The 26378-nt window shown below is 36.8% G+C and overlaps 2 protein-coding genes and 2 pseudogenes across 2 annotated transcripts; 1 reads left to right on the forward strand and 3 right to left on the reverse strand.

Moving 5' to 3' along the window:
- Positions 1-1246: 1246 nt before the first annotated feature.
- Positions 1247-2305, reverse strand: LOC119536233 (olfactory receptor 8B3-like). The gene has a single exon (XM_037838947.1). It carries the CDS (start codon positions 2192-2194, stop codon positions 1247-1249), a length of 948 nt encoding a protein of 315 aa, XP_037694875.1. The 5' UTR covers positions 2195-2305.
- A 6382-nt stretch (positions 2306-8687) lies between these two features.
- LOC119537397 lies at positions 8688-9642 on the reverse strand (annotated as a pseudogene).
- Positions 9643-14360: 4718 nt separating this feature from the next.
- LOC119537398 lies at positions 14361-14884 on the forward strand (annotated as a pseudogene).
- A 10308-nt stretch (positions 14885-25192) lies between these two features.
- On the reverse strand, positions 25193-26173 carry LOC119537587 (olfactory receptor 143-like). Its single transcript, XM_037840106.1, has one exon. It carries the CDS (start codon positions 26147-26149, stop codon positions 25193-25195), a length of 957 nt encoding a protein of 318 aa, XP_037696034.1. The 5' UTR covers positions 26150-26173.
- Positions 26174-26378: the final 205 nt, after the last annotated feature.

The following is a 26378-nucleotide window of genomic DNA, read 5'->3' on the forward strand; positions in this document are numbered from 1 at the left end:
ATTCAATTCAAGGAATACAAGATTGACTCCATATTAGGAAATCTATTAATGTACATCATAAAAATAGATCTAAGGAAAAACCATGAATATCTTCACAGGTACTAAAAAGGCTTTCAGCAAAATTCAAACCCATTCTTGATTAAAAAAAATTTAAGAATAGAAATTGATGTCAGCAAGGCATAATTTCTTAATATGTGAAATAAATAAACATTCATACTGAACATAGTATCTACCTTTATGGGATGAAATTTGGAATATTTCTGTTAATTCAGGAAGAAGGCAAGACTGAACTCTAACTCCATTAGTATTTACTGTACTAGAAGTATAAGCCAATGCAATAAAGAACAGCAACTAGACACTGTCAATGGGAATGTAAAATGGAGCGCCCATTTTGGAAAACATGTTGTTAGTGCCATAAAAACCCAAATATAGAATTTCCATATGACCCAGATTTTTCACTTCTAGGGATATACTCAAGAATATTGAAAGCAAATGTTGACTCCAAAACTGGCATCCAAACATTAAAATCCCCATTACTAAAAAGAGCCAAAATAGTGGAAACAAGAAATTGGCCATCAACTAATGAATTAATAACCAAAATGTTGTACGACCATGGAAACATATTATGTGTTCAGCCATCTAAAGGAATGAAGTACTGTCACATGCTATAAAACACATGAACTTGAAAACGTTATGTGAAGTAAAAAAAACAACATGCAAAACACCACAGAATGTATGATTCCATTCATATGAATGGAGTATGAAATATGAAATACGAAATTTAGAAAATAGGCACTGGCATTTAAGGGGACATTCTCCTGCTAACTGAAGGGAGGAAAGCTGGGAGTGGTGACATATCATTGGTTCATGCTTCCAATGGCACATTCCAACTGTTACATGCAGGTAGCCACCCTAGTGTTTCTTTATCCAATCATTGCAGTACCATTCACCTTATTACTGGACAAAAAACAAGTAAGTTCAAACTGACGACAAGAAAAACATATAAAAATATACTTCCATAAAGTTATTCTCAACAAATCAATATGGGAGAAGAAATCGTACAAATGGTGATGAAATAAGAACACCTATTCTTACAAAGTGGAAATAAATAACAAAAGGAAAACACAAATTTCCTTCATATTGATAACAAAGAAGCAGGGTAAGATAGCAGTCGACAGGTATATTGCAAATAATCACACTGAACCTCCTTGTCCTGAATTCCCTGCAAAGGAAATCCAATTACTAATTAAAACTGTCTCCTATTCAGGGTCTTTCTCAGGGCAAGTTTAACATCTTTGTTCCTAAAGCTGTAGATTAAGGGATTCAACATGGGAACCACATTAGTGTAAAAGACAGAAGAAGTCTTTCCCATATTCATAGACCCTGCAGAAGATGGATGGAGATACACAAATGCACTTGATCCAAAGAAGAGAGAAACAGCCATTAGGTGGGAACTGCAGGTGTGGAAGGCTTTTGAGCTACCCTCACTGGAATTAATGTGGAGGATGCTGGAAAGAATGAAACCATAAGAGATAAAGATGGTGAGACTGGTCACAATGATGTTGACGCCACCCACAATGAAGACCACTAGCTCATTGACATAGGTGCTTGTGCAGGAGAGCTGCAGCACAGGGACAACATCGCAGAAATAATGGTTGATGGTGTTGGCATCACAGAAGGTCAATCTCAGCATGCATCCAGTGTGGGCCATAGCACCAGAAAATGCCATCAAGTATGAACCAAAAATAAGATTAAAGCATACTTTACGGGACATGGCAATGTTGTACAAGAGTGGATTACAGATGGCCACATAGCGATCATAGGCCATTGATGTCAGCACATAACACTCAGAGATGGCAAAAAAGCAGAAAAAGTAGACCTGTGCCATACACCCCTGGTAATAGATAATATTCTTCTTTAATAAGAAGTTGATCAGCATTTTGGGTGTAAATACAGAAGAATAACAGAGGTCTATGAAGGACAAGTTAAAAAGGAAAAAGTACATGGGGCTGTGAAAGTGAGAATTCAGCCCAATTAGAGTTACTAAGCTCAGGTTTCCCAGCACAGTGATGAAATACATGCCTAGAAAGAGGAAGAATAGAGGGAGTTGGAGACCAGGGTGGTCTGTTAAACCCATCAGAATGAATTGAGTCACAAAAGAGCCATTTCCAGGAGCCATTCTGCTCTGTGGCATCTGTGTGGACAAAAGAAAAGGCTTACATTAGAGACAACCCAGCCCTTCCCATAAAATCTCCTCCCACATGAGTGGGCTCTACAGTGAGAACGTCTGAGGCTCACCCAGAAGGAACCCAAAGAACCTGACATTTCACCTAATAAAAAATGACACAGTTTCCCCAGTATTACAGTCCTTAAATCTAAATATGGTGCAGAACACCTACAACTCATCTCACAGATTGAAGGCCAGTGCTCCATATTAAAATATAACTACTGGAGAAACAAAGTGAAAAGAGAGAATAAAGATAGAACAGGACAGAATCCATATCCCTCATCTAAATATCTCTTTATTCACATGAACCCTCCCCTCCCTTCAGCAGTAAAACTGGAGGAAAGGCCCTGGCAACCTGGGGCTGTCTCTCATGAAGATTAAACACAGTTGTCTGACCCATGAACAAGGTTTCAAGATCAAAACTGAGGGACCAGTCTTGAAGTCCAATAGCTGTCACAAGTTACAGAGTACAAGCCACTTATAGAGAAGTGAGAGGTGTCTCCCTGGAGTTGGAACCTAAACACTGAGATACGGAAACCTGAGGGCCTGTGACACTGAACATTCCTTGCTCACCCCTCAAAGAGATTCTTCCACCTGATTCACTTGAGTGTCAGGACCATAAAATATAGGGTTAAAGCAGCATTTTGTAATCCCTGGATTAACATCTCAAAATAAAGAAGATGTGTAAAAATGGAATTCAAACTCACCCTCTTTAGGTGAGAAAACCTCTGAGCTTCTTGATCCCTATTTTTAACCCCTGTGTTCATCAAAGAACAATTTCAAACTTTGAGATTCCTGGCTTCTTTGATTCTAAGAGAATGCAGGGCAACCTTAATTTCCAATATACCCTGGAAATCATTTGGAGCTACAGATAACTTCTGATTTCATCTATGAAACCCATCAACCATCAGAGAAAATTGAACATTCTTTACCAAAAATGTAGAGAATTTAATATTGGTTTCGTAATAGAATGCACTTGGTTATAAACAGGTTTGAAGTTTGCTTAGTCTGTTCTCCAGGGACTGCATCTCCTTCATTGGATTCTTGTGAATGTAAACTGATCTAATATAGTGCAAATCTTAGAATAGTATCCAAATATAGTAAATAGGCAATAAATGTCAGCTATCATGATTGACATTCCCAAGCTTCCAGTAAATGCTCAATCATAACATTCATCAACCATTATTCTTTTCCTTTTAGTTATTCTTTTTCTTTTCCTTTCTTTTCCTTTTTCCTTTTACAAGTGCACTATACTCTGGAGGGGGCATCACAGTGTACTTATATAGAGAGGGTTTGCTTGCTATTCAGAAAACATCTGTATGCTTTCCTATAAAGCATACACTCTGTAGGGACAGAGACCATTTCTGTCTTGTTTACTACTTTGTTCCTGGTGCTAAGGTCAGCACCAAGTACATAGTAGGTACTCAATGCATCTTTCTCAAAATTAAGTTGTTCTCTGGCTGAAAACCTTCAGAATATTTTCCACATTCCTCACATACTAAGCAGCGGAGGGTATTACCACAATGACCTCCATCCACTCCCACATGCACCACTTGAATTCAGGAACTTTTGGGGACTCAGCTGACCTGTATTACTGAACTGTAGTGGCTTCTAAACTTTATTCTACAATTTCCCAAATACTCAGTCTAATTCAGCCATCCACCCTGCTGCTAGAAGAATCTCTGAAAACACAGCTTATCTCTCCCTTGCTTCAGAACTTTCACTGTTTCTTCCTTGGCCACTGGGAAATAGAATTTACAATAAAGTATAAGCTCCTAAAGCTATTATTCCACCTTGATTAACCTGAAGGAGAAACTGAGTCACAACAGTATTTGATTAGAAGGCATAAAATGATATTCACATTGGTTTAATGATTTTGAACACATTGGTATTGGGTAAACACTGAACATTCTCAGTTAGTAATATAAAGGTGATGCTGGAGAATTTTTACATTGCAGAGGAAATACAATAGGTTAATGAAAAATGAACATAATCAGGTGAAAAAGATTATATTTAAAATTTAAGTTTCAGTCGATACAAACCATCTTTCTCAATAATAAATTATAGTTTTTCTCTTCAGTGTGCATCAAAACAGAGCAAAAACTTCCCCCAATATATTGATGTGTTAAGATAATACATATATTTTTTATTTAGTGTCACTGTAATGCACTTGTGACCCATGTTAAAATACAGAAAACATCTGCTTCAAGTTGCAGAATGCTCAGTTAAGAGCCTAATTAAAATAGGGGTTTATTTTCCTCACCTAACCATAAATCTGGAGGTAGAATGTCATGGTGTTCGCTCAGCAAATCAATGCCCTCATCAGTCTGTTGACCTTATTCCTCAGGCTTGTCACCTCATGCTCACAAAATGTTTGCCATAGCTCCAAGAATCACATCTTCACACAGCTATATTCAAAGAAAAGAGCAAGAGAATAGCAAAAAAGAATTCCCCTCACATACCTCTCCCTGTATATGATGAAGTAAATTTTCTTCAGAAGCCAATACATGACTTCCCTTTATGTTTCTTCCATCAGAATTATGTCAGGAGGCCAACATTAGCTGCAAGTAAAACTTGAACAATCAGTATCTCCCACATTTAGCCTCTATCCTGAAAAGAGGATTCTGACATAAGGGAGCACTGTGAGGCATCAGCACTGTCTGCCACATTAAAGAAGCTAGAGAAATACGTTTGCATAGGAAACTGTGTTTACTCACTTTAGGTATATATTTGATTTTTATAAAGTGAATTACCTCTTTTAAGCTTTAAATTAACTAAACTGCTTCAGGATAATCAACTAATCGTATAAATATATATGCATGCACATTTAAATTAAATATGCACATATACATGTAAATATTGATGCACCCACTACTTATTTGTAGTGTGGAGGGGACATCACACTATACTTATGTAGCGAGGGTTTGCTTGCTATTCAGAAAACATCAGACTCTCTTAATTTTCAAACTGCTCAAAACAAGGAATGCCTCCAAACACAAAACAACTTGTGGTACCACAATTATTGTGAACTTTTGGGTGGCCTTGGAGGAATGGCTACCCCAAACAGAATGAGATGTAATAGACTATTTGGGTAATGAATTTATGATGCATAAGAATAAAGCTTAAGCATTCTGAAATTTCAATTTTAGGTGTGACTTGGAAACATCTTTGCTATCTATTACTTGTTTAGAATCTTCTCAATATATAAGATGGGGAAACTGCTAAACTCACAAACATAGATAAGTAAAAGAGAAATTCATGACAGCCTCAGGATAAGGATATTAAGTTAGGAGAAATGAATGGTATGAATTCATGAAGTTAGAATCACCCTGGTAACTCCATAACTGCTTGGGGGGGGGGCAGTTAAAAAAAAAGACACTAGACTTCCTTCACTGGTATCCTTGCACCAAGAGATTCTGACTGAAGACAGTAAAGCCTCAAATAAGAGTTAGGATGTACTAAGAGCTGTCTAGGCTGATGGTGGTTCTTGTTTAGAACTAGAAAGAAGATGTAGAAACACAAAGGGGGTCTGTGAATCCATGATTTATGTAACTAGCCCATTCAGTTTCCATTCCCCGTCCAAAATCAAGTTAATCTTGATTTAATGCATATTTTTTCTTACCTCAAAACTTGCTGAATTTTGAATCTGATGAATGCATCAAAAACCTGGAAATGTGTGAGTAAATCTAAAGAAGAATGACATTTGTGGACAGTGTAACTCAGAAATATGTCCTACTATGTCCCATAATCTGGCTGTACATATGAGGTACAAAAGCTGGAGTATAGCCTATTGTGGATATTGGCTGTCTTATCAAACATGCACTTATTGGAGAAATTTTCTGCCCCAAAGAGTTTCCTAGATAAAACATTCTCTACGTGGTCTACAACATAAATCATGGCCTAGCAGACAAAGTCCTCAGGCAAGGGTCTTCTTACAAATTGCAATTGCTCTAAAAATAAGAATTGCCTTCAGCATCAAGACACCTACAGTATGAAATGTAAATCTGCATGAAATTCCTGTATAAATAAAGGAATATAATTACATGGTCTAACTAGGTCTCTATCACACCAAAACATGAATCTTCACATTTATAAATGAGCATGTACAGTTTGCTAAAAAAGGCATTTCATTGGTTTCCACTGGAAATACCAATAACGATATTGATAAGATGAGACTGTTACTATATTCCATGGCACTCACGAGTTGAGGGGAATGGGCTGTAGTGTTAACTCTTCCCCAGAATATAAAGAACTTGCCACATTCCTCCAGATGAGGAATACAGCATTGTGCCTCTTCAATGTCTGCAGAGAATCCCAAATAACACAAGTACTTATTTACTTATCTAGAGACATTTTTATCAATAAGTAAGTACTTTTATCAAAAGAGATAGCAAGGAAAAAATGAAATAAAAAGAAAATCCAGCCTAGGTGAACTTTTTATATACATTGAAATTAAGTGAAAACCAAGGAGGTTGATAGTGGTGTAAAGAAATGAGGAATGAATGGGCATTTAAACCCAAAGAGAAGGAATTAATGATGGCAAACATCCAGAACACAAACATGCAAAACTTTAAAAAGAAAACTCACAATTATTAATGATAAATGGTTTTGGATAAATTGTAAAAGAATAATTATTGTAGATACCTTAGAAAGCATCTGAATTGTCACTTGACATACGATGAATTGACCTGCAAAGACTGCTATCACAAATACCACACAACTGTTTGGCTAATACAACAAGAATTTATTGCCTCATTGCTTAGGAAGCTAGAAGTCCAAAATCAAGGCCATGCTTTCTCCTGGAGTCTGTAGTGTTCTGGTCATAGCTTGATGGCCATCTGGGGTTCCTGAACTTACATGTACCACTGACACATGCTTTCTATCTTATATTATGACATGACCTAGTTTCTGTCTTTGATTGACTTCTGGCTTATTCTGAGCGAATCTAAATTTCCTCTGCTTACAAGGACACCATATGGGGTAGCACAGGGAAATCAAAAGAAACAGAAGTGATTTCAATGTCCCTAGATGCTACAGCTTTGTTGGTTTTAACTTTCCTCAACATCAAATAACCTAAACCATCACTTTATAGAGAGAAATCCTGTGAAGTCCATGGCATTTCTAGGTTTCCCATGAATGGAGAGGGCAAAAGGAGGTACAGTGTTTCATTTTCCCATCATTATACATTCTAAACTCTAACTGTAGCTTTGTTCAACACTCACCATTCAACTCCTGAACTTGCTATCCTCTCTGTACCTGATTCCCTAACAATGTGACTATTCTTCTTCCTATATCTCCCAAAACTAGTAATGATGTATAGTCATTGCAAAGTACACATTTTCTCACTGCTGTATGGATGCTGTAGGATAATGACAAAATGAAACACCAGTGTCAAATTCAGGGAGAAATGTGGTTTCTAAATCCTTATTGAGGGCTTCTCCCCCAAGGACCTCTCATTATTGACCATGTGGTTCTTCGATCCTGGCCTAACAGACATATTGCTGGTCTCTTTTTGCTTCCATTTCCATAATCTCTGAAATAAAAGTTCAGCAAATATAGCAAATTCATTTTGTTTTATTTTGCAAAAGTCAGTTTTGTATTCAGCCAATCACCTCTAAACTATTCTATCCACCAAATCCCTGGTTTCCCTCAAAAGTAAAAAAATGAACAGTTTTCATACAAAAAAAAAAGAGCAAAGCCCATTAGGGAATCCAATGTAGCCTCCTGGGACAAAACATAAATGTTTTCTCATATGTCATATCTACTGGATTACAAACAATTACAGCAAAACAGAATCAAAGTATACAAGAAAGAGCAATAGTCTTAAATTCACAACCTTAGAAATTACTCTACATTTTGCCATTGAGAAACTGTGTGACTTTAAATAAACCATCTATCTTTCTAGGTTGAACTTTCTTATCCCAACAATGAATATATATGGAACATCTGTTATACATTTGTTTAGGTGTAAAGAATAGAAACCCTTTGGAAAGAAGCAACATGCACAGTATTGCACCCAAAAATGAGAGTTATTATGGATAGTCATGATGGAAACTTCTACCTCTGTGATACACTAGCATTTGCAGGAGACATACCCCTACTAAGTGGAGGATGGAAAGACAGGAGTGGAAGCATGTTGTTTGATTCATGCTTCCCACAGCCCTCCAACAACAAAAATGTCCCACTAGTGTTATTTTATTGAATCAGTGCAGAAACATTCATCACATTCCAGGAGAGAAAAAAGAAACATTAAACTGACAATGAAAATAGACCTAAAATAAATTCCTTCCTTAATGCTATTCTCAAAGAGTAAGAGAGGTGAGGAGAAGAAACTACAAATGGTGAGGTGAAGAAGTCCTATTCTAACAAAAGTGAAATAAATTATTGGAAGAAGGCTCAAATTTCTTCACCATGATAATGAAGAAATAGGAAAAGAAAACTGCCACCAAATATATTGCAATTAAAAACACTGAATCTCCTTGTCCTGAATGAACTTGCAGAGAACAATTTTTGTCAGGACAAGTTTAACATCTTTGTTCCTCAAGCTGTGGACTAAGGGGTTATCATTGGAACCACATTGGTATAAAATACAGAAGAGATTTTTCCCTCATTTATAGACCCAGCAGAAGATGGCTGGAGATACATAAATGAATCTGATCCAAAGAACCGAGAAATAGCAATTATGTGTGAACTGCAGGTTCTGAAGGCTTTGGACCTGCCTTCAGAGGAATTGATATGGAGGATGCTGCAGAGAATGAAACCATAAGAGATAAAGATAGTGAGACTGGGCACAATGATATTGATGCCCACCACAATGAACAAAACCAGCTCATTGATACAAGTGCTTATGCAGGAGAGCTGGAGCACAGGGAGGATGTCACAGAAATAATGGTTGATGGTGTTGCAGTCACAGAAGGTCAGTCTCAGGATGCATCCAGTGTGAGCCATAGCACCAGTAAATGTCATCAAGTATGAACCAAATATAAGGTTGCAGCACACTTCAGGGGACAAGACAATGTTATACAAGAGTGGATTACAGATGGCCACATAGTGATCATAGGCCATTGATATCACTACATAGCACTCACAGATTGAGAAAAAGCAGAAGTAGAGCTGAGCCATGCAGCCCTGATAGGAGATAATACTCTTCCTTGATAAGAAGTTAATCAGCATTTTTGGTGTTAAAGCACAGAAGAATAACAGAGGTCTATGAAGGACAAGTTAAAGAGGAAAAAGTACATGGGGGTGTGAAGGTGGGAATTCAACTCAATAAGGGTTATCAAGCCCAGGTTTCCCAGCACAATGATAATATATATTGCTAGAAACAGGAAGAACAGAGGCAATTGGAGGTCTGTGTGGTGTGTTAATCCAACAAGCATGAATTGAAACACTAAAGAGCCATTTCCAGGTGCCATTCTGTTACAGGGAATCTGTGGGGACAGGAGAAAAGTGTCATATTAGAGGGCAACAAATTTTTCCTACCATATCTCCTCCCACATGAGTGGGCTCTACAGTGGGATTGTCTTGGACCGATAGAATCTGCCTTTACCCCTAATAACAAGTAACACATATTTACCCTTATTAGAGTCCTTAAAGCTAATTATAATACAGAACACTGACAACTCACTTCACAGACTGAAGGCCAGTGCTGCCATATAAAAACATGACTCCTGAAAAAAACAAGGGGAAAGACAAAAGAAATTTATAGTGGACAGAATCCTTCTCTCTGATCTCACCATCCTTTCTTTCACATGGACCTGCCCCTCAGCAGCAAAACTGGAAAAAGAGGCCCTGGCAAACTGAAGCTAGCTCTCATGTAATTTAGTCACTGTTGCATGAACCATGAGCATTGTTTCAAGACCAAAACTGAGGGACCAGAGTCCAGCAGAAGTCCAGTATCTGCCCCAAGTCACAGAGTAAAAGCCACTTCTAGAGAAGTAAAAGTTCCCCCAGGGAAAGGGAACCTATACATGAAGATATGGGAACCACGAGGGCTCAAAGCCTTTGGAAATTCTCTGCTGCACCTCAAACAGATTCTTCTACCAGATTCACTTGCATGTCAGGACACTACAATATGGGGTAAAAGCAGCATTTCTAAATTCCTGGGTTTCCATCTCAAAATAAGGGGGACATGTACAAATGGAATACAGAAACTCACCCTCTTTAGGCCAGAACTTCTAACCTTCTGAGGCCTCTTTTTCACCCCTGGTTTCTCGAAGAGCAATTGCAAACTTTAAGATTTTGCTTCCTTTCATTCCAGGAGGATGCAAAACAGACTTACTTTCCAATATGTCCTGGAAATCATTCAGAGCTACAGAAAATTTCTGATTTTATCCTTTAAGCCCCTTGACCATCAGAGAAAAGAATAATCATTCTTTGTCTAAAATGTCAGAGATTTAATGTTGATTTAATAATAGGATGCACTTGGTTAAAAACAGGTTTTAAATTTGTTCAGTCTCCTCTCCAGGGAACAGATTCTGCATGTAATAAAGAAACAGGGGGATTGTATTTACACCCTAGAGGATGCAATCTCTTTATTTCCTTAGGGATGCAGTATTTACCTGCAGGTTTAATTTCAGGGTAGGGATTGTACATCCCCAATGCAGAGCTAAATTGCAACTCCCATTTCCCTACCATCTTCATCTTTGAAGGGAAATCGATGCATTGTCTTGTTTTATTTCGTTCCTTCAACCCATGTATGAAGGAGTATTTCCCTGTTGGCTCTGCCTACAGGCTTCTTTTTCATTATTAGGAATTTATCAGGATTGATATAACTGAACTAAGTTGTCTCTCCTGGGATGTCTGCAACTAAATTTTAATTCTTTGAATTCCTCTACTGTCTTTATTTCTAAACACCTACTGGAAATTTCTACCTGGTCCTTAAATGTAAAATTTCAGTAACTGAAGTCACCAATATCTTCTCACCATAATAGCTAAGAATAAAGGGTCTGGAGTTAGAGGGCATGGTTTGATTCCTACCTCCATAATTACTAACTGTAACACCATGAGGAAGTTACTGAAACTCTCTCTGCTTCAGACAGTTTCTAAGACAGGGGTGGGAATTCTAGCATCTCTTCCATTATGATTATGATGTGTAATTGAGCTAATATAAGTCAAATGCTTAGAACAATGCACAGCATATGGTAAATAGTGAATAAAAATATCCTCTCATGATTTAGGTTCTCCTAGATTCCAGTAGACACTACATCATAACACTCATCAGACATTATTCTTCACTTTTAATTGCTGTGTTCCTCTATAAACTATAAGCTCTGTAAAGACAAAGACCACTTCTGTCTTATTTGCTACTCTGCTATGAGTGCTAAATCCAGTAAATAATTGCATAGTAGTGATTCAATATTTGTGGAAATTAAGCTTTTTTTCTGCTGAAAACCTTCAGAATATTTTTCACGTCTCACACATTAAGCAATATAATCTAACCCCACAATGTCATCCATCTATTCCCACAGGCACCACCCAAATTCAGAAACATTGTAGGATTTACTGACCTGTATAATTGAACTGTAGTGTCTTCTAACCATTATTTGAGATTTTCCTAAATATTTACTCTAATTCAGCCATTCAAATTGCTGCTAGAATAATTTCTGAAAACACAGCTCTGTCTTTCCCTGGCTCTAGACCTTCCAGTTTCTTCATTACCCTCTGACACTGGAGGCTTGGAACAAAGTTCATACTCCCAAACCTGTGATTTCACCTAGATTAAACTTAAAGAAGAAATTGAGTCAGAGTTTTATTCAATGAAAAGCCATGAAAGAAAGATTCTGATTGATTTATGTATTTTGAACATATTAAGTTTATACAAGATCTTAATTATTTCAAAAATATAAAAATGAGAATGTTGGAAAATGTTTTCATTTCAGAAAAAAACATGAGTATAATGAACAATAAACACAAGCAAATGTAAACAGTTTATATTTCACATTTGTTTAAATCTGCACAAACTGTTCTTCTCATCATCATGAGAGATTTTCTCTTCAATGTTTATCAAAACAGAACAAGAAATTTGCAAACACATTTATTTTTTTTAATTTTATGTTCAAGAATTACCCCTAAACCATACTATCACTTATAAAGTTTCTTTCTTCATGTTACCAAATGCTCAATTTAAAGCCCGATTAAATAGAAGCTTATTTTCCTCATATGACAATAAATCTGGAGATAAAGCATCATCGTGTAGGTTCAACAACTCAGCTCTCTCATCAAGGTACCAGGCCCTTCCATGATGTCATCCTCTACCTGATGGCCTTACCATAAGCCTTTCACCAAGGTCACAAAATGTCAGTCATAGCTCCAGAATCACATCTTCACACAACAATATCCAAAGAAGAGGGCAAGAGAATAAGAAAAAAGAGTTTCCCTCACATTTCATCCCTTGTACAAGATGAAACAAATTTCCTACAGAAGGCAATATAGGACTTTCTCTTGTTTCTTCAGTCAGAATAAGGGTAGCTGGCCAACACTTACTGTAAGGAAAACTGGCAAAAAGAGTATCTTCCCCACTTAGTCTCTATCCTAAAAGAGGATTCCAACATAAGGCAGGAATGGAAGGTACCAGCATGGTCTACCACAATAAAGAAGATTGTGAAATATGTTTGTATACACTTCAAATAAGATACAGGAGTTGAAATGACTAATTCAAGATGTTCAAACAAACATCCTAAATCAATTCATATCATATCATATCAATTAGCTGAGGGAAGATATTGCAAAAGAAATGAAGAAAATAAAGAAAACACTTTGTGAAGGAAAGGAGGAACTCAACCATTTGAACAAACAAATGGCAGAATTTATGGGAATGAAAGGCAAAATAGAAGAGGTGAAAAGTACAATGGAGATTTACAACACCAGATTTGAACAGGCAGAAAAAAGGATTTGTGAACTAGAGGATAAGATCTGAAATCCAACACAGAAAGAAACAAATAGGGAAGAGAATGGAAAAATATGAGCAAGGTGTCAGGGAACTGAATAATAGCATGAAGTGCATGAACAGACATGTCATGGGTGTTCCAGAATGAGTAGAGAAGGGAAAAGTCACAGAAAGAATAATGAAGAAAATAATCAATGAAAATTTCTCATCTCATATCAAAGACATAGAATTATAGATCCAAGAAGCACAATGTACAGCAAACAGAATAGACTCAAATAGACCTACTCCAAGAAACTTACTAATCAGATTGTCAAATGTCAAAGGTAAGGAGAGAATCCTGAAAGCAGCAAGATAAAAGTGATCCATTACATACAAGGGAAGCTCAATAAGCTTATATGTGAGTTTCTCAGCAGAAATCATGAAGGAAAGAGGTCAATGGTCTAATATTTTAACAACACTGAATGAGAAAAACTGCCAACCAAGAATTATATATCCAGCAAAACAGATCTTCAAAAATGAGGGAGAATTTAAAATATTTTCAGAAAAACAAACACTGAGAGTGTTTGTGACAAGAGACCTCCTTCACAAGAAATACTAAATGGAGTGCTATACGCTGACAGAAAAAGACAGGAGAAAGAGGAGGATTGGAGAAGAGTGTATATATTAAGAATATCAAGAAGGGTAAAAGGAAAGAGAGGAAATAAATAAGATGTGACATATAAAATCCAAAGGACAAAATGGTAGAAGAAAGTACTGCCTATACAGTAATAACATTGAAAGTTAATTGATTAAACTTCCTAACACAAAGACTTAGACTGGCTCCTAACCCTGTCTACTCAGTGATGGAGGTCAAGACAGCAGCAGTGGTTGTCTCTGCCTCTCAACCACCTCCACCCTAGCTCATTTCCCAGCTGGCAGCATTGGCAGAAGCTGGACAACAGTTTGTAGATGCCCACCCTTGCCTCAGAGAAGACACCATGCTGAGTGAACAAAGATTGAACTTTTTACAAATGCCTTTGTAAATTATGTGGAATACTGCTACAGTTTAAATCTGAAAGGATTTCACATTATAAGGTGAATGGGAGTGCAGTATTGGACAAAAATAGATTTTGCAATCTCTGTGGCACTGTCTCACTATATAGAGAAAGTTCATGCTAAAAAATTGAAGCACTTAATGTGCAACTATGATCAGATTTTTCCACCAAGTTCACAGGCTGATAAAGAGAATCCTTTGTTGTCAACCTAATGAAGCATTCAAAGAAAATAAATAACTCTTTTAAGGATGAACATGAATATATGAAATATATGAAAGTGGAGAAAGCCAGAGACTTAGAGCCAAAGACTTAAGAAAGATGACAGAGGACTATTTAGAAAGCTGTGGGTACAAACAATAGGTTTACTCCAGACCCAGACATAAGAATGTTTGAAAATGTCCATACTTACCAACGATCATACAATATTTCACAAACAGTAGAAACTGCTTACCTCGGTGGCTCCAAACTCACGACAGGAGACTGAGACGAGACTCTCTGAGATACTGTCAACTCCCCAGGGACTACTCAGAAAAAACAGTACCCCTGAACATTAGTCTACAAGAATATAATTGTGGCTCCTACAGTGGAGAATCTGGAGTTTACAAGCACTTCTTAGAAAACTGTACGAGTTCAGTTCATCAAGTCAGTCACACACAGATCCAGAAGAGAAAAAGGCACCAGGAGGAAGACAGAGAAAAACCAGAGGACGAGCAGCCTAACCATAGGTGGTGCTGAGAGGGAAGTTTATTGCTCTAAATGCCTATATTAAAAACAAGAGACACCAAAAATCAAAATTAACTGTTCACCTGGAAGAACTAGAGAAAAGACAGCAAACTAAGCCAAAAAGAAAAGAGAAGGAAAGAAAGAAAAAAGATTAAAGCAGATATAAATGAAATTGAGAAATTCAAAACAATAGAATGAACAAAACCAGAAGCTGGTTCTTTGAGAAAATCAATAAAATTGATGGAACTTTAGCTAGGCTAACAAAAAAAAGGGGGGGGGGATGCAAATAAACAGTACCAGAAATGGGAAATGGGACATAAACACTGACACCACAGGAAAAAAGGGGGATAATGAGAGGATACTATGAGCAACTGTATGCTAACACACTAGACAACACAGACAAAATGCACAACTTCCTAGAAGAGCATGAACAGCCAACAATGACCCAAGAAGAAACAGACAACCTCAACAAATAAATCACAAGTAAAGTGATTGAATCAGTCATCAAAAACCTCACAAAAAAGTGAAGTCCAGGAACAGATGGGTTCACATGTGAATTCTACCAAGCATTCAAGAAAGAATTACTACCATTCCTGCTCGAATTTTTCAAAAAAAAAATTGAAGAGGAGGGAAATCTACCTAAGTCATTCTATGAAGCCAACTTCACTGCAATACGAAAGCCAAACAAAGATACTGCAAGAAAAAAAAATTATAGACCAATATCTTTAATGATTATAGATGCAAAAATCCACAACAAAATACTTGCAAATCAAATCCAGCAGCACATTAAAGGAATTATTTACCATGACCAAGAGAGATTTAATCCAGATATGTAAGGCTGGTTCAACACAAGAAAAGCAACTAATGTAATACACCACATCAATAAATCAAAGCAGAAAAACCAAATGATCATCTCGATCGATGCAGGAAAGGCATTTGACAAAATGCAACACCTTTCTTGATGAAAACACCCAAAAGGATAGGAATAGAAGGGCCCTTTCTCAACATGATAAAGGCAATATGTGAAAAACCCACACTAACATTGTACTTAATGGGGAATGACTGAAAACTTTCATTCTAAGATAAGGAAAAAGACAAGGATGCCCACTGTCACCTCTGTTTTTCAACATTGTGCTGGAAGTTCTAGCAAGAGAAATAAGGCTAGAAAAAGAAATAAAAGGCATCTAAATTGGATAGGAAAAAGTAAAACTTTCACTGTTTGCAGAGGACATGATCCTATATGTAGAAAATCCAGAAAAATCTACCACAAAGCTATTAGAACCAATAAATGAATACAGCAAAGTGGTAGGTTACAAGATCAACACACAAAAATTAGTAGTGTTCTTATACACAAGTAATGAGCAACAGGAAGAGGAAATCAAGAAAAATAAATCATTTACAGTAGCAACAAAAAGAATCAAGTATTTAGGAATAAACCTATCCAAGGCCACAAAAGACCTACACACAAAAAACTAACAAATTGTGAAAAGAAATCAAACAGGATATACAAAAATGGAAGAACACACCATGTTCATGAATTTGAAGACTAAATATAGTTAAGATGTCAATTCTACCTAAACTGATTTATAGATTCAATGCAATACCAATTAAAATCCCAAAAACTTACTATGCAGAATAGAAAAACCAGTAACCAAATTTAGTTGGAAGGGCAAGGTAACCTGAATAGCCAAAAATACCTTAAGAGAAATGAAGTTGGAGTTCTCACAATACCTGAATTTGAAGCATATTACAAACCTACAGTGGACAAAAGTAAATCATACTGGCATGAAGATAGATAAAGAAATAGATCCATTCATCCACAGTCAATTGATCTTTGATAAGGCAGTCAAGCCATCGCAACTGGGACAGAGCAGCCTCTTCAACAAATGGTGTTTGGAAAACCAGATTTCCATATTCAAAGGAAAGAAAGTGGACACCTATTTCACACCTTGTACAAAAATTAAGTTGAAATGGATCAAACACCTAAACATTAGAGCTAAGATCATAAAACTTCTAGAAGAAAATGTAGGGAAATATCTGAAACATCTTTTAATAAGAGGTGGTATCCTAGCCCTTAAACCCAAAATGCAAGCACTGGAAGAAGAAATAGGTAAATGGGATCTCCTAAAAACTAAACACTTTTCTACATGAAAGGACTTTGTCAGAAAAGTAAATAGGCAGCCTATGCAATGGGAGACAGTATTTGGAAACCACATATCAGATAAGGATTTAATATCCAGAATATATAAAGAGATCCTACAACTCAACAACAAAAGACAAACAACCCAAGTGAAAAATGAGCAAAAGAAATAAACAGACACTTTTCTGAAGAGGAAATACAAATGGCTCAAAAACATATGAAAAGATGCTCACCTTCACTGGCTATCAAGGAAATCGAAATCAAAACCACAATGAGATATAATCTCATACCAACTAGAATGTCCATTATCAATAAAAAAGAAAATTACAAGTGCCGGAGAGGATGTGGAGAAAGAGGCACACTTACTCACTGTTGGTGGGAATGTAGAATGGTGCAGACACTCTGGAAGACAGTACGGGGTTTCCTCTGGGAACTAAGTATAGAACTGCCATATTATCCTGCAATTACATTACTCAGTATATACTCAGAGGAATGGAAAGCTAAGACATGAATGGACACTCATAAACTGATGTTTATAATGGCATTATTCACGATCGACAAGAGATGGAACAGCGCAAATGTCCAACAATGGATGAGTAGATAAACAAACTGTGGCATATACATACGATGGAGGATTATGCAGCAATAAGACAGAACAAAGTCATGGAACATATAACACCATGGATGAACCTTGAGGATGCCATGTTGAGCAAAATTAGCCAAAAACAAAAGGACAACAACTGTATCATCTCACTAATATGAAATAACATTAATAAGCAAACTTTGTGAGTTAAAACTGAGAACACAGGTTATCAGGAGATAGAGGATAGAAACAGGGCATCTGATGCAGAAGGAGTATAGAATGTTCAACAGGATTGATTGCATAGATCCAGAAATGGATAGCAAAATATTCTGTGATGGTACCACAATATTGTAAGTACAGTGAAAAAAGTTCTCTGTGAATAAAGTTGAAAGAGGAAAGCTAGGGATATGTATAACACCAGAAGGGAAGACAGAAGATAAAGACTGCAGCTATATAACTTAGTGAAATCTGGAGTGGTCAATGATTGTAATTAAATGTTCAAATATAAAAATTTTTCTACATGTGGGAGAACAAAAGGTCAACTTTGCAAGGTATTGAAAATGAGATGTTATTGGGGGAAAATATAATCAAGGAAAACTAGAATATGTAGTTAACATTATATTGTAATATGCTTCCATTAATGGTAACAAAGGCAATACACCAAAGCTAAATGTTTGTAAGAGGGGCCTATAAGGGAGGGGTATGTGATTCTTGGTAGTGATGGTGTTGTCTGACCTTATTCCTGTATTGTATTCTATTTTTGTTTTTTCTTTTATCTTTTTTATTACACTTTTAAAAAAATTTTTTTGTGTAAAGAATATGTTCAAGTGCTGATTGTGGTGATGCAAGCACAACTTTATAATGATACTGTGAACAACTGATTGTACACCATGGTTGATTGTATGGTATGTGAATATATCCCTATAAAATTGCAGGGAAAAAATAAAGAGAGGGATACAAGTGCTGGAGAAAATGGGGAGAGATGGATAGACCTATTCACTGTCGGTGGGAAGTAGAATGGTGTAGCCTACCTAGAGGAAAGTTGGTGGTTCCACAAGAAGCTAAGTATGTGGGTACCATGAGATCCTGCAACCTCATTATGGGGTATATACTTAGTAGATCTGAGAGCAGGGACATGAATGGATGTTTGCACACTGCTGTTTACGGAGGCAGTATTCACAATTTGCAAGGGAAGGAGGTGGCCTAAGGGTACATCAACTAATGAACAGAATGGTGAACTGTAGTGCATGCAAACAATAGAAAATTGAGCAACTGCAAGAAGGAATGAAGTTGTGAGACATGCAGGTAGCTGAATGGATCTTAAGGAAAGCATTTTGAGTGAAGTACTCCAGCAAGGAAAAGACAAACGTTTTATGCCTCACTAATATGGATCAACTATAATGTGGAAACTCTGAGAATTGAATCTTAGAGCACAGCTTACCAGTGGAACGTTTATTGTAATGGTCCCTAGATTGTAAGCTGGTAGAGCCGTCACATCTATTCCTGAGTTGTAATGGTTATCTCTAAATTCTGAGATGCTGAGCTCTTTGTGTATAACCTGGTCACTCTCTGGAACTTTGGGTATCTGTGTGACACCTGAAACTCAGAGCTGGATTTTGGCAGCTGTGAATGTCAGCATTGCCTCATACAGCAACTGTTAGAAAAGTTGAAAAAGAGTTCAGATTTCAATTGAAGACATGAATATTACTGATATGGTTAGCACAAAAGCAAATTAGACCAAAGCGTCAAGGATGATACTGTGTTTTAAAACTTTCACTTTTGTGTGAGACCAAGGGAAGAGATACTTATTTGGTGCAGGATCTGCATTTTCTGTAGGACACTAAATAATTTAATTGTACAGTCAGTTTTTTTCAAATGTCTGAAGTACATGGAAGTCTGAATAGGAAGTGAGATCTGGTAGGTTTATACAGGTAGGGTGAAATCCCAATACATACCAAAGTAATTTCGGCAAAGAATAAAAATGTATTTGCAGGACCCCCTGAGGAATGGGGAAAAATGTGGAGATGTTGGACTTCACCACCTGGGCTATTACACATATTCTCACCAACATTGAGGACTAACAATTTAGTAGACCAGCCCCTCGATCTGGGGGCTTTCCATTATGCAGCTTGTTAATGCAAAGGAGAGGCTAAGCCTACTTACCATTGTGCCTAAGAGTCTCCCCAAGACAACCCCTTTGTTGCTCAGATGTTGCCTCTCTCTTTCAGCCCACTTTGCAGGTAACCTCACTGCATTCCCCATGAAGTAGGACATGACTCCCAGGGGTGTAAATCCACTTGGAAACACAGGACATGACTTCCACAAATAAGCCTGGACCCAGCATCTTGGGAATGAGAAAATCTTCTTGACCAAAAGGAGGAAGTGTAATGAAACAAAATTAAGTTTCAGTGGTGAAGAGATTTCAAATGGAGTCCAGAAGTCATTCTGGTGGTTATTCTTATGAGCTATATAGATAACCCTTTTTGGTGTTTAGTATGTTGGAATGGCTAGAGGGAAATACCTGAAGCTGTCGAACTGCAACCCAGTAGCCTAGATTCTTGAAGATGATTGTATAACTATGTAGCTTATATGGTGTGACTGTGTGATTGTGAAAATCTTCTGGCTCACATCCCCTTTATCCAGTATATGGACAGATGAGTAGAAAAATGGGCACAAAAATTAAATGAAAAATAGGGTGAGTTGGGGGGTTGGAATGTTTCAGGTGTTACTTTTATTTTTATTTTGGGGGGAGGAAGGAAAATTTTCAAAAATTAATTGTGGTGATGAATGCACAACTATATGATAGTACTGTGAACAAATGATTGTAGGGTATATGAACATATCTCAATAAAATATATCAATATATCTCATTAAAACCGTATTTAAAAAAAAGAATAAAGACTCTGGAGTTAGAAGGCATGTATTTGATTCCTACCTCCATAATTACTAACTCAAACACCATAGGGAAGTTATTTAAGCTTGCTGCCTCAGAGAGTTTGTAAGATATGGGTGGGAATACTAGCATCTCTTTCATTATGTGACTGTGATGTGTAATTGAGCTAATATAGATGAAATGCTTAGAACAATGCACTTAAGAATTCTGACATTTCAATTCTAGGGTTTTTTTTTTTTTTTTTTTTTGAAGTTTCTTTGGTATCTCTTATTAAGATCTTCTCAAAACATCATATGTAATGTTGAAACTGCTGGACTAACTAAGTTAGATTAAGAAAAGGGAAATCCATGATACAGCCTATTGGATAAGAATCTAAAGTTAAGAGAAATTAATAATATGCATGGGATTTTTTTGATCCCCCCTTCTAACTCCACAACTGCTTGTACTGTGAAACAAGAGACACTAGACTCTCTTCCCTGACATCCTTACACCATTGCTGGCTCTCCATCTTAACATGATTCTGACTGCAGACATTAAAGCTTCAAACAAGACTGAGGATGTATCAAAAGCTGGTGAGCCTCACTGTGCTTCTCTCTCAGAACTACAGCAAAGATGGAGAAACAGAAAGGGGCTCTGTCGCTCCTTTATGTGACAACCATTCAATTTCCATCCTTTTCCAAATCCAAGTTAGCCTTGCTTGATTGCACACCTTTCCTTTGCTCAAACTTGCTATAGGATGAAATTTTTGAACATTTCAAAAGCATTAAAATGCTGTTTGAAAATGTAAAAAACAGTAACATTTATGGACATTTCTACTCAGAAATATGCCCTGGTAAATCCCACAGTTTGGCTGTACAAGTATTATTTCACCACAGGTACAAGAAACTGGAGTTTACAGTATTGTAGATATTACCTGTTTTATCAAAGAGGCACTTATGGGAAAATTTTCTGCATCTGTAAAGTTGCTAAATAAATTGTCTATATGGCCTAAATCATGGCAGAGCCAAGTGAGGAGTCTGGGTCCTCAGGGAAGGGCCTTCTTAAAACTCCAATGGCACTAAAATAAGAGTTTCCTTCTGCAAAAAAAAATCTACAGTATGAAGTGTAATCTGTGTAGAGCTTCCCTATAAATAAAGTAATATTATTGCATGGTCTATTTAGGTCCCCATCACACCAAAATATACATCTTATTTACAAATTCACATTTCGCTGATAACATAGCTAGGCAGTTCCCTCTAACCGGGACTTTTGGCTTAGGCAAGATTTGAACTAATTAAAAGAAAGTGATCTAAGGAATATGCTTTATAAAGGGTCCCAAGAAAAATATTTCAAAATCAAATTAAGATCCTGTGATATGAGCACATCCTACAAGTGGATGCAATCGGATATGCATAAAAAGATAGGAGAAAAGAACATATACCACATACACAGCTATCTCATCCCATCTAGGTATTTTCTCCACAAAAATTAGGTGTACATTACTTAAATGATTCTGTGTAAACTTAAAATAGGCCAATCAACTATTTAATGTAAGTATACTTGTAAAAAGCTCATATAACTACAATATTAAGTATCTCACTTTTTAACATTAAAAGGCTGTTTATACAAATATTTCTCCAACTATGTACTCCGTCACCAAAGTTCAACCATATAGTGTGTGAACCTAGTCCACTTTCTGGATTTGGGGCAGGTTGGACTAAATAACTATTTAAAAACTTGCCTATCTGGAATAGTTGCACTCGATTGTTGGGACCTAAATATACCTACTTAATAAAACTGCTAAAACTTTGAATAAAATATTAATATTCTGGCAATAATTTATTTTATGACATTAGTAGAGAGTACCTTGACTTTTTTCATTAGTTATTAAACCATAAATGCATATTTTGTGAAATTTTTAACAGGCATGTTATGTTAGATAGTAAAATTTCAGAAATCATTATTATTTTAATTGTTATAATATAAAATCATTATATTTTAAATGTTATAATGGTATCAGATTGAATTATTCAAAACTGGAAATTATCCACATGTAACTTGAAACAGAATTGTGATTATTTTGCTGTTATTTAGATAATTTTTTTAAATAAAGGATCACCATAATTCTTAATGAAAATTTATGCTTTCTTATAATACAAATTTTTTTTCAGGTTTTGTGCATTTAAACAATGACTACACAAGACTTCTTTACATTGTACTGACATTTTTACACTCACCAAATATAAAAAATATTGAATGCAAAAGTAATAATAGTTCAAAATCATTGTGAAAACCATCCAAAAACTGGTAATTGAAATCATATTTCAATAATGTACAAGCTCTTTTCTTTTGTTGACAAATTAAATGCTTAACAAATTTGGAATTGTTTCACTTTTTAATTTCAAATATTTCAAAATAACAAAGAATCCCTAATTTGCAAATGATTTGCACAATATCAGACCAGTCACACTGCAACTAGCTTAGATGCCACTAAATGGACACTACAGCTGGAAATGGGGAGAAGTGCCTGATATGGGGAGACTGAGATTGGGGCGTCTGCCTGAAGCAGGGACCATAAGGATCCCCAGCCTGGTCCCCATCACTAAGACTACAGCACCTAAGGCTGCACACTGTGCTCCTGAGGCCCTTCAGCAGCCACATGGGCACTTGTCCACAGGGGTGCTTCCCCCTCTGCAAGTGCAGCCTATAGCTGGAGTTCAGGTGGTGAAGCAGCTGTATGATTTGGCTGTGGAATGGGGCAGTGAGTTCATTGTTGACTCATTGTCCTTCCTGCCTTCCAAAGACATTGTGTGCTGTCATAACAGAGCCTCTCCCATCTTGACCTCCCAGAAGCCCTTTCATGAGCTACAATCTTCCAGACCATATGGCTAGAATGCCAGTGGTACCTGGCCAAAACTGATTGGCTCAGAAACAAAGTTAAATGATGTTAAGATTTTATGTAAAAAAAAATATTTTACCTGCCTTGACATGTGCTAATATGGGGATGAATTTAAAAGTCTTCCCAGTTTAAAATTTTTATGGTGTATCTATGATCTAAAAAGGGGATAAAAAAAGATGCATTAGATAATACCCCTGGCTATAAGAAATTTAATAATTTACATATACAAAACTTCAAAACATTCAATGGCTGTAAATAAGCTTATATATTCTAAAGTTTTTGTATGTAGTTTTCTTACTATATTAACTTCAAAAATAAGGTTTGAATTTAAACAATTTCAGTTATAAATATTATAAAATGTGGCTTTAATTTAAAAAATTGAATTGATCAGATTTTGTAGGTCAATACAAGAATATAAATTCAAACTGTGAAATACACCTGTTGAATTCCCAGAACCAACCTAGACTGCTACCTACTCAAAATCTACCAGGGAGTGCTAATTAATATGATACAGTCCTCAGATCACAAACGTACTATGTACATAACTCACATGACATTTTCAGTTATGGAGAAAGAATTTAGACATTGATGACCTATGTTTTTTTTATATCTTTATTGAAATGTGGAATTTTGAAATGTGTGCTTTAGAGCAAGATCCAAACCAATTTTAAGCTATTTAACTAGGCAATTTAATGGGCACAGAGCAAAGAAGGAAAGAAGTAGATAATATGCATTCAGATTCCATTCAAAGAGTAAGAGTTTTTGAAAAAAATATGACAGTGAGAAAAATATTATAATATGTATAAATATCTCATGCTTTGCTCCCAGAGTCACAAGTTTAATCAGATTTAAGAAAAGTTTTTAACATGTATTATTATATTTTAAGGCAATTTTAAACACCAAAGTTTTCAAAACCCATGGTATCTCTGATGAACATAGAAATTGCAGATACTTAACTACGTCCCCTGATATATATATCCTGTGAGGGGCACTGTTCCCTACTCAGGATGAAGCTAGTGGTGGACAGTTCCTGTTCTGCATATCACAGGTGCCTAATTTGGGTGCCTAATTTTCCTAAGTTTTTATTTATCATGAATAACTCTAATATTTCACTTTAAAAAGAAATAATAATATAAATATAATAAGCTTTTTAAAGTCCACATACAACTATGAAAATTGTGACATGACTCACCAGGGAGGTATGTCCACCAGCTCCTAAGTTTCCCCATCACAGAAAATGATCACTATTTTAAGCAAGATTGTGATTAAATCTTACTTTGTGGCTAGTCCTTTATGACCCCCTCTGAAATCAGTCCTCTCTGGGGCATGTGCATATCTCGAGTTTGACAATTGCCTCTCTGCTACACTCACTCTGGCTGAGACATCGTTCCCATGATGACCCTCACCTTCAGGCTCATTCTGAAACAACTCTCCAGAATTTCTCTCCTTCTTTCATGATCTCCTTTTCTTTTCTTTCATTCTTTTACTGGGTTCTGCAACATTAGCTGTGTGATCTTGATCAAGGCACATAATCATTTCCTCAACTAGAGAACAGGATGAGGAGACTTATCTTTCCTGTGTATTTGTAAAGAACGTGGCACAACATTATGGATCACAATTAACTTTTTCTTTAAGAAATAAAATGGGTAAATAAAATGAACATATTAAAGAATAAATGGTCACATTAAAAAATGAGAAAAGACATTAGATGGAAAATTCTTCAAAGAAGACTTTAGAAGGAAAAAAGAAGAGACATAAAAGAAGAATAGGAAGAAGATGAGGAGCGGCTGTAAGAGAAGAAAGAGACAGCTAAATAGAGGCAGGGACTAAGGCAGTACCACTGGTTCTGCTCTCTTTCTTATCCTCTTCAGGGTGTTTTTCAGAGCAAGTTTGATGTCCTTGTTCCTCAGGCTGTAGATGAGGGGGTTCAGCATGGGCACCACATTGGTATAAAGTACTGAGAAAAAATTCTCCTGTCCCAAAGACCCAGCAGATGATGGTTTGACATAAGTGAGCAGCCCAGATCCATAGAAAAGGCCAACAGTTACTAAGTGAGAGCCACAAGTGCTGAAAGCTTTGGACCAGCCCTTGGCTGATGGCATGTGAAGGATATTGAAAAGAATCAGAGCATAAGAGATACAGATAATCAGACTAGATACTATGACAACTGTGTCTACAATAATGGAAGCCAGGAGCTCATTGGCATAGGTGCTGCTGCAGGAAAGCTGGAGAAGGGGAAAGATGTCACACATGTAGTGGTTGATGACACTGGAATCACAAAATGTCAGCCTGATCATGTACCCTGTGTGAGCCATCGCACCAGCAAACCCCATCACGTATGAACCAGACATCAGCAGAGAACACACCTGAGGGGTCATGGTGACACTGTACAGCAGGGGCTTACAGATGGCCACGTAGCGATCATAGGCCATGGCTGTCAGCACATAGCACTCACAGCTGACAAAGAAGCAGAAGAAAAATAGCTGAGCCATGCATCCTGCAAAGGAGATGATGTTCCTCTCTGAATTAAAGCTCATGAGCATTTTGGGGGTAAAGACAGATGAATAGCAGAGATCAATGAAGGAGAGATTGAAGAGGAAAAAGTACATAGGGATGTGAAGGTGGTTATTCAGGCAAATAACATTAATTAGAATTAAATTCCCCACCACAGTGACCACATAGTTCACCAAGAACAGAAAAAACAGGGGCAGCTGGAGCTCAGGTTGGTCTGTTAACCCCATAAGGATAAACTCAGTCACTGCAGAGACATTTTCCACAGCCATTCATGTCACAGCAATGAGCTAGAGGATCAGTGGCAGAGGTGACATTATCAAGGTATCATCAGCCTTTGTCTGCAGATAGAGTTCTGGGTCTGCTGGGTTAGGAGATGAAGGTTGTCTGAAGACACATGGCAAGGCATCCAGGAAACTGATGCCCTGAAGAGATTCCCCAGTCCTGAGAGTCCAGATCGTCCTTCCCTCTTCTCTCTCCTCTGCTCAGCTTGTGGGTTCC

Source organism: Choloepus didactylus, chromosome 6 (assembly GCF_015220235.1).
Source record: "Choloepus didactylus isolate mChoDid1 chromosome 6, mChoDid1.pri, whole genome shotgun sequence".
Taxonomy (NCBI): domain Eukaryota; kingdom Metazoa; phylum Chordata; class Mammalia; order Pilosa; family Megalonychidae; genus Choloepus; species Choloepus didactylus.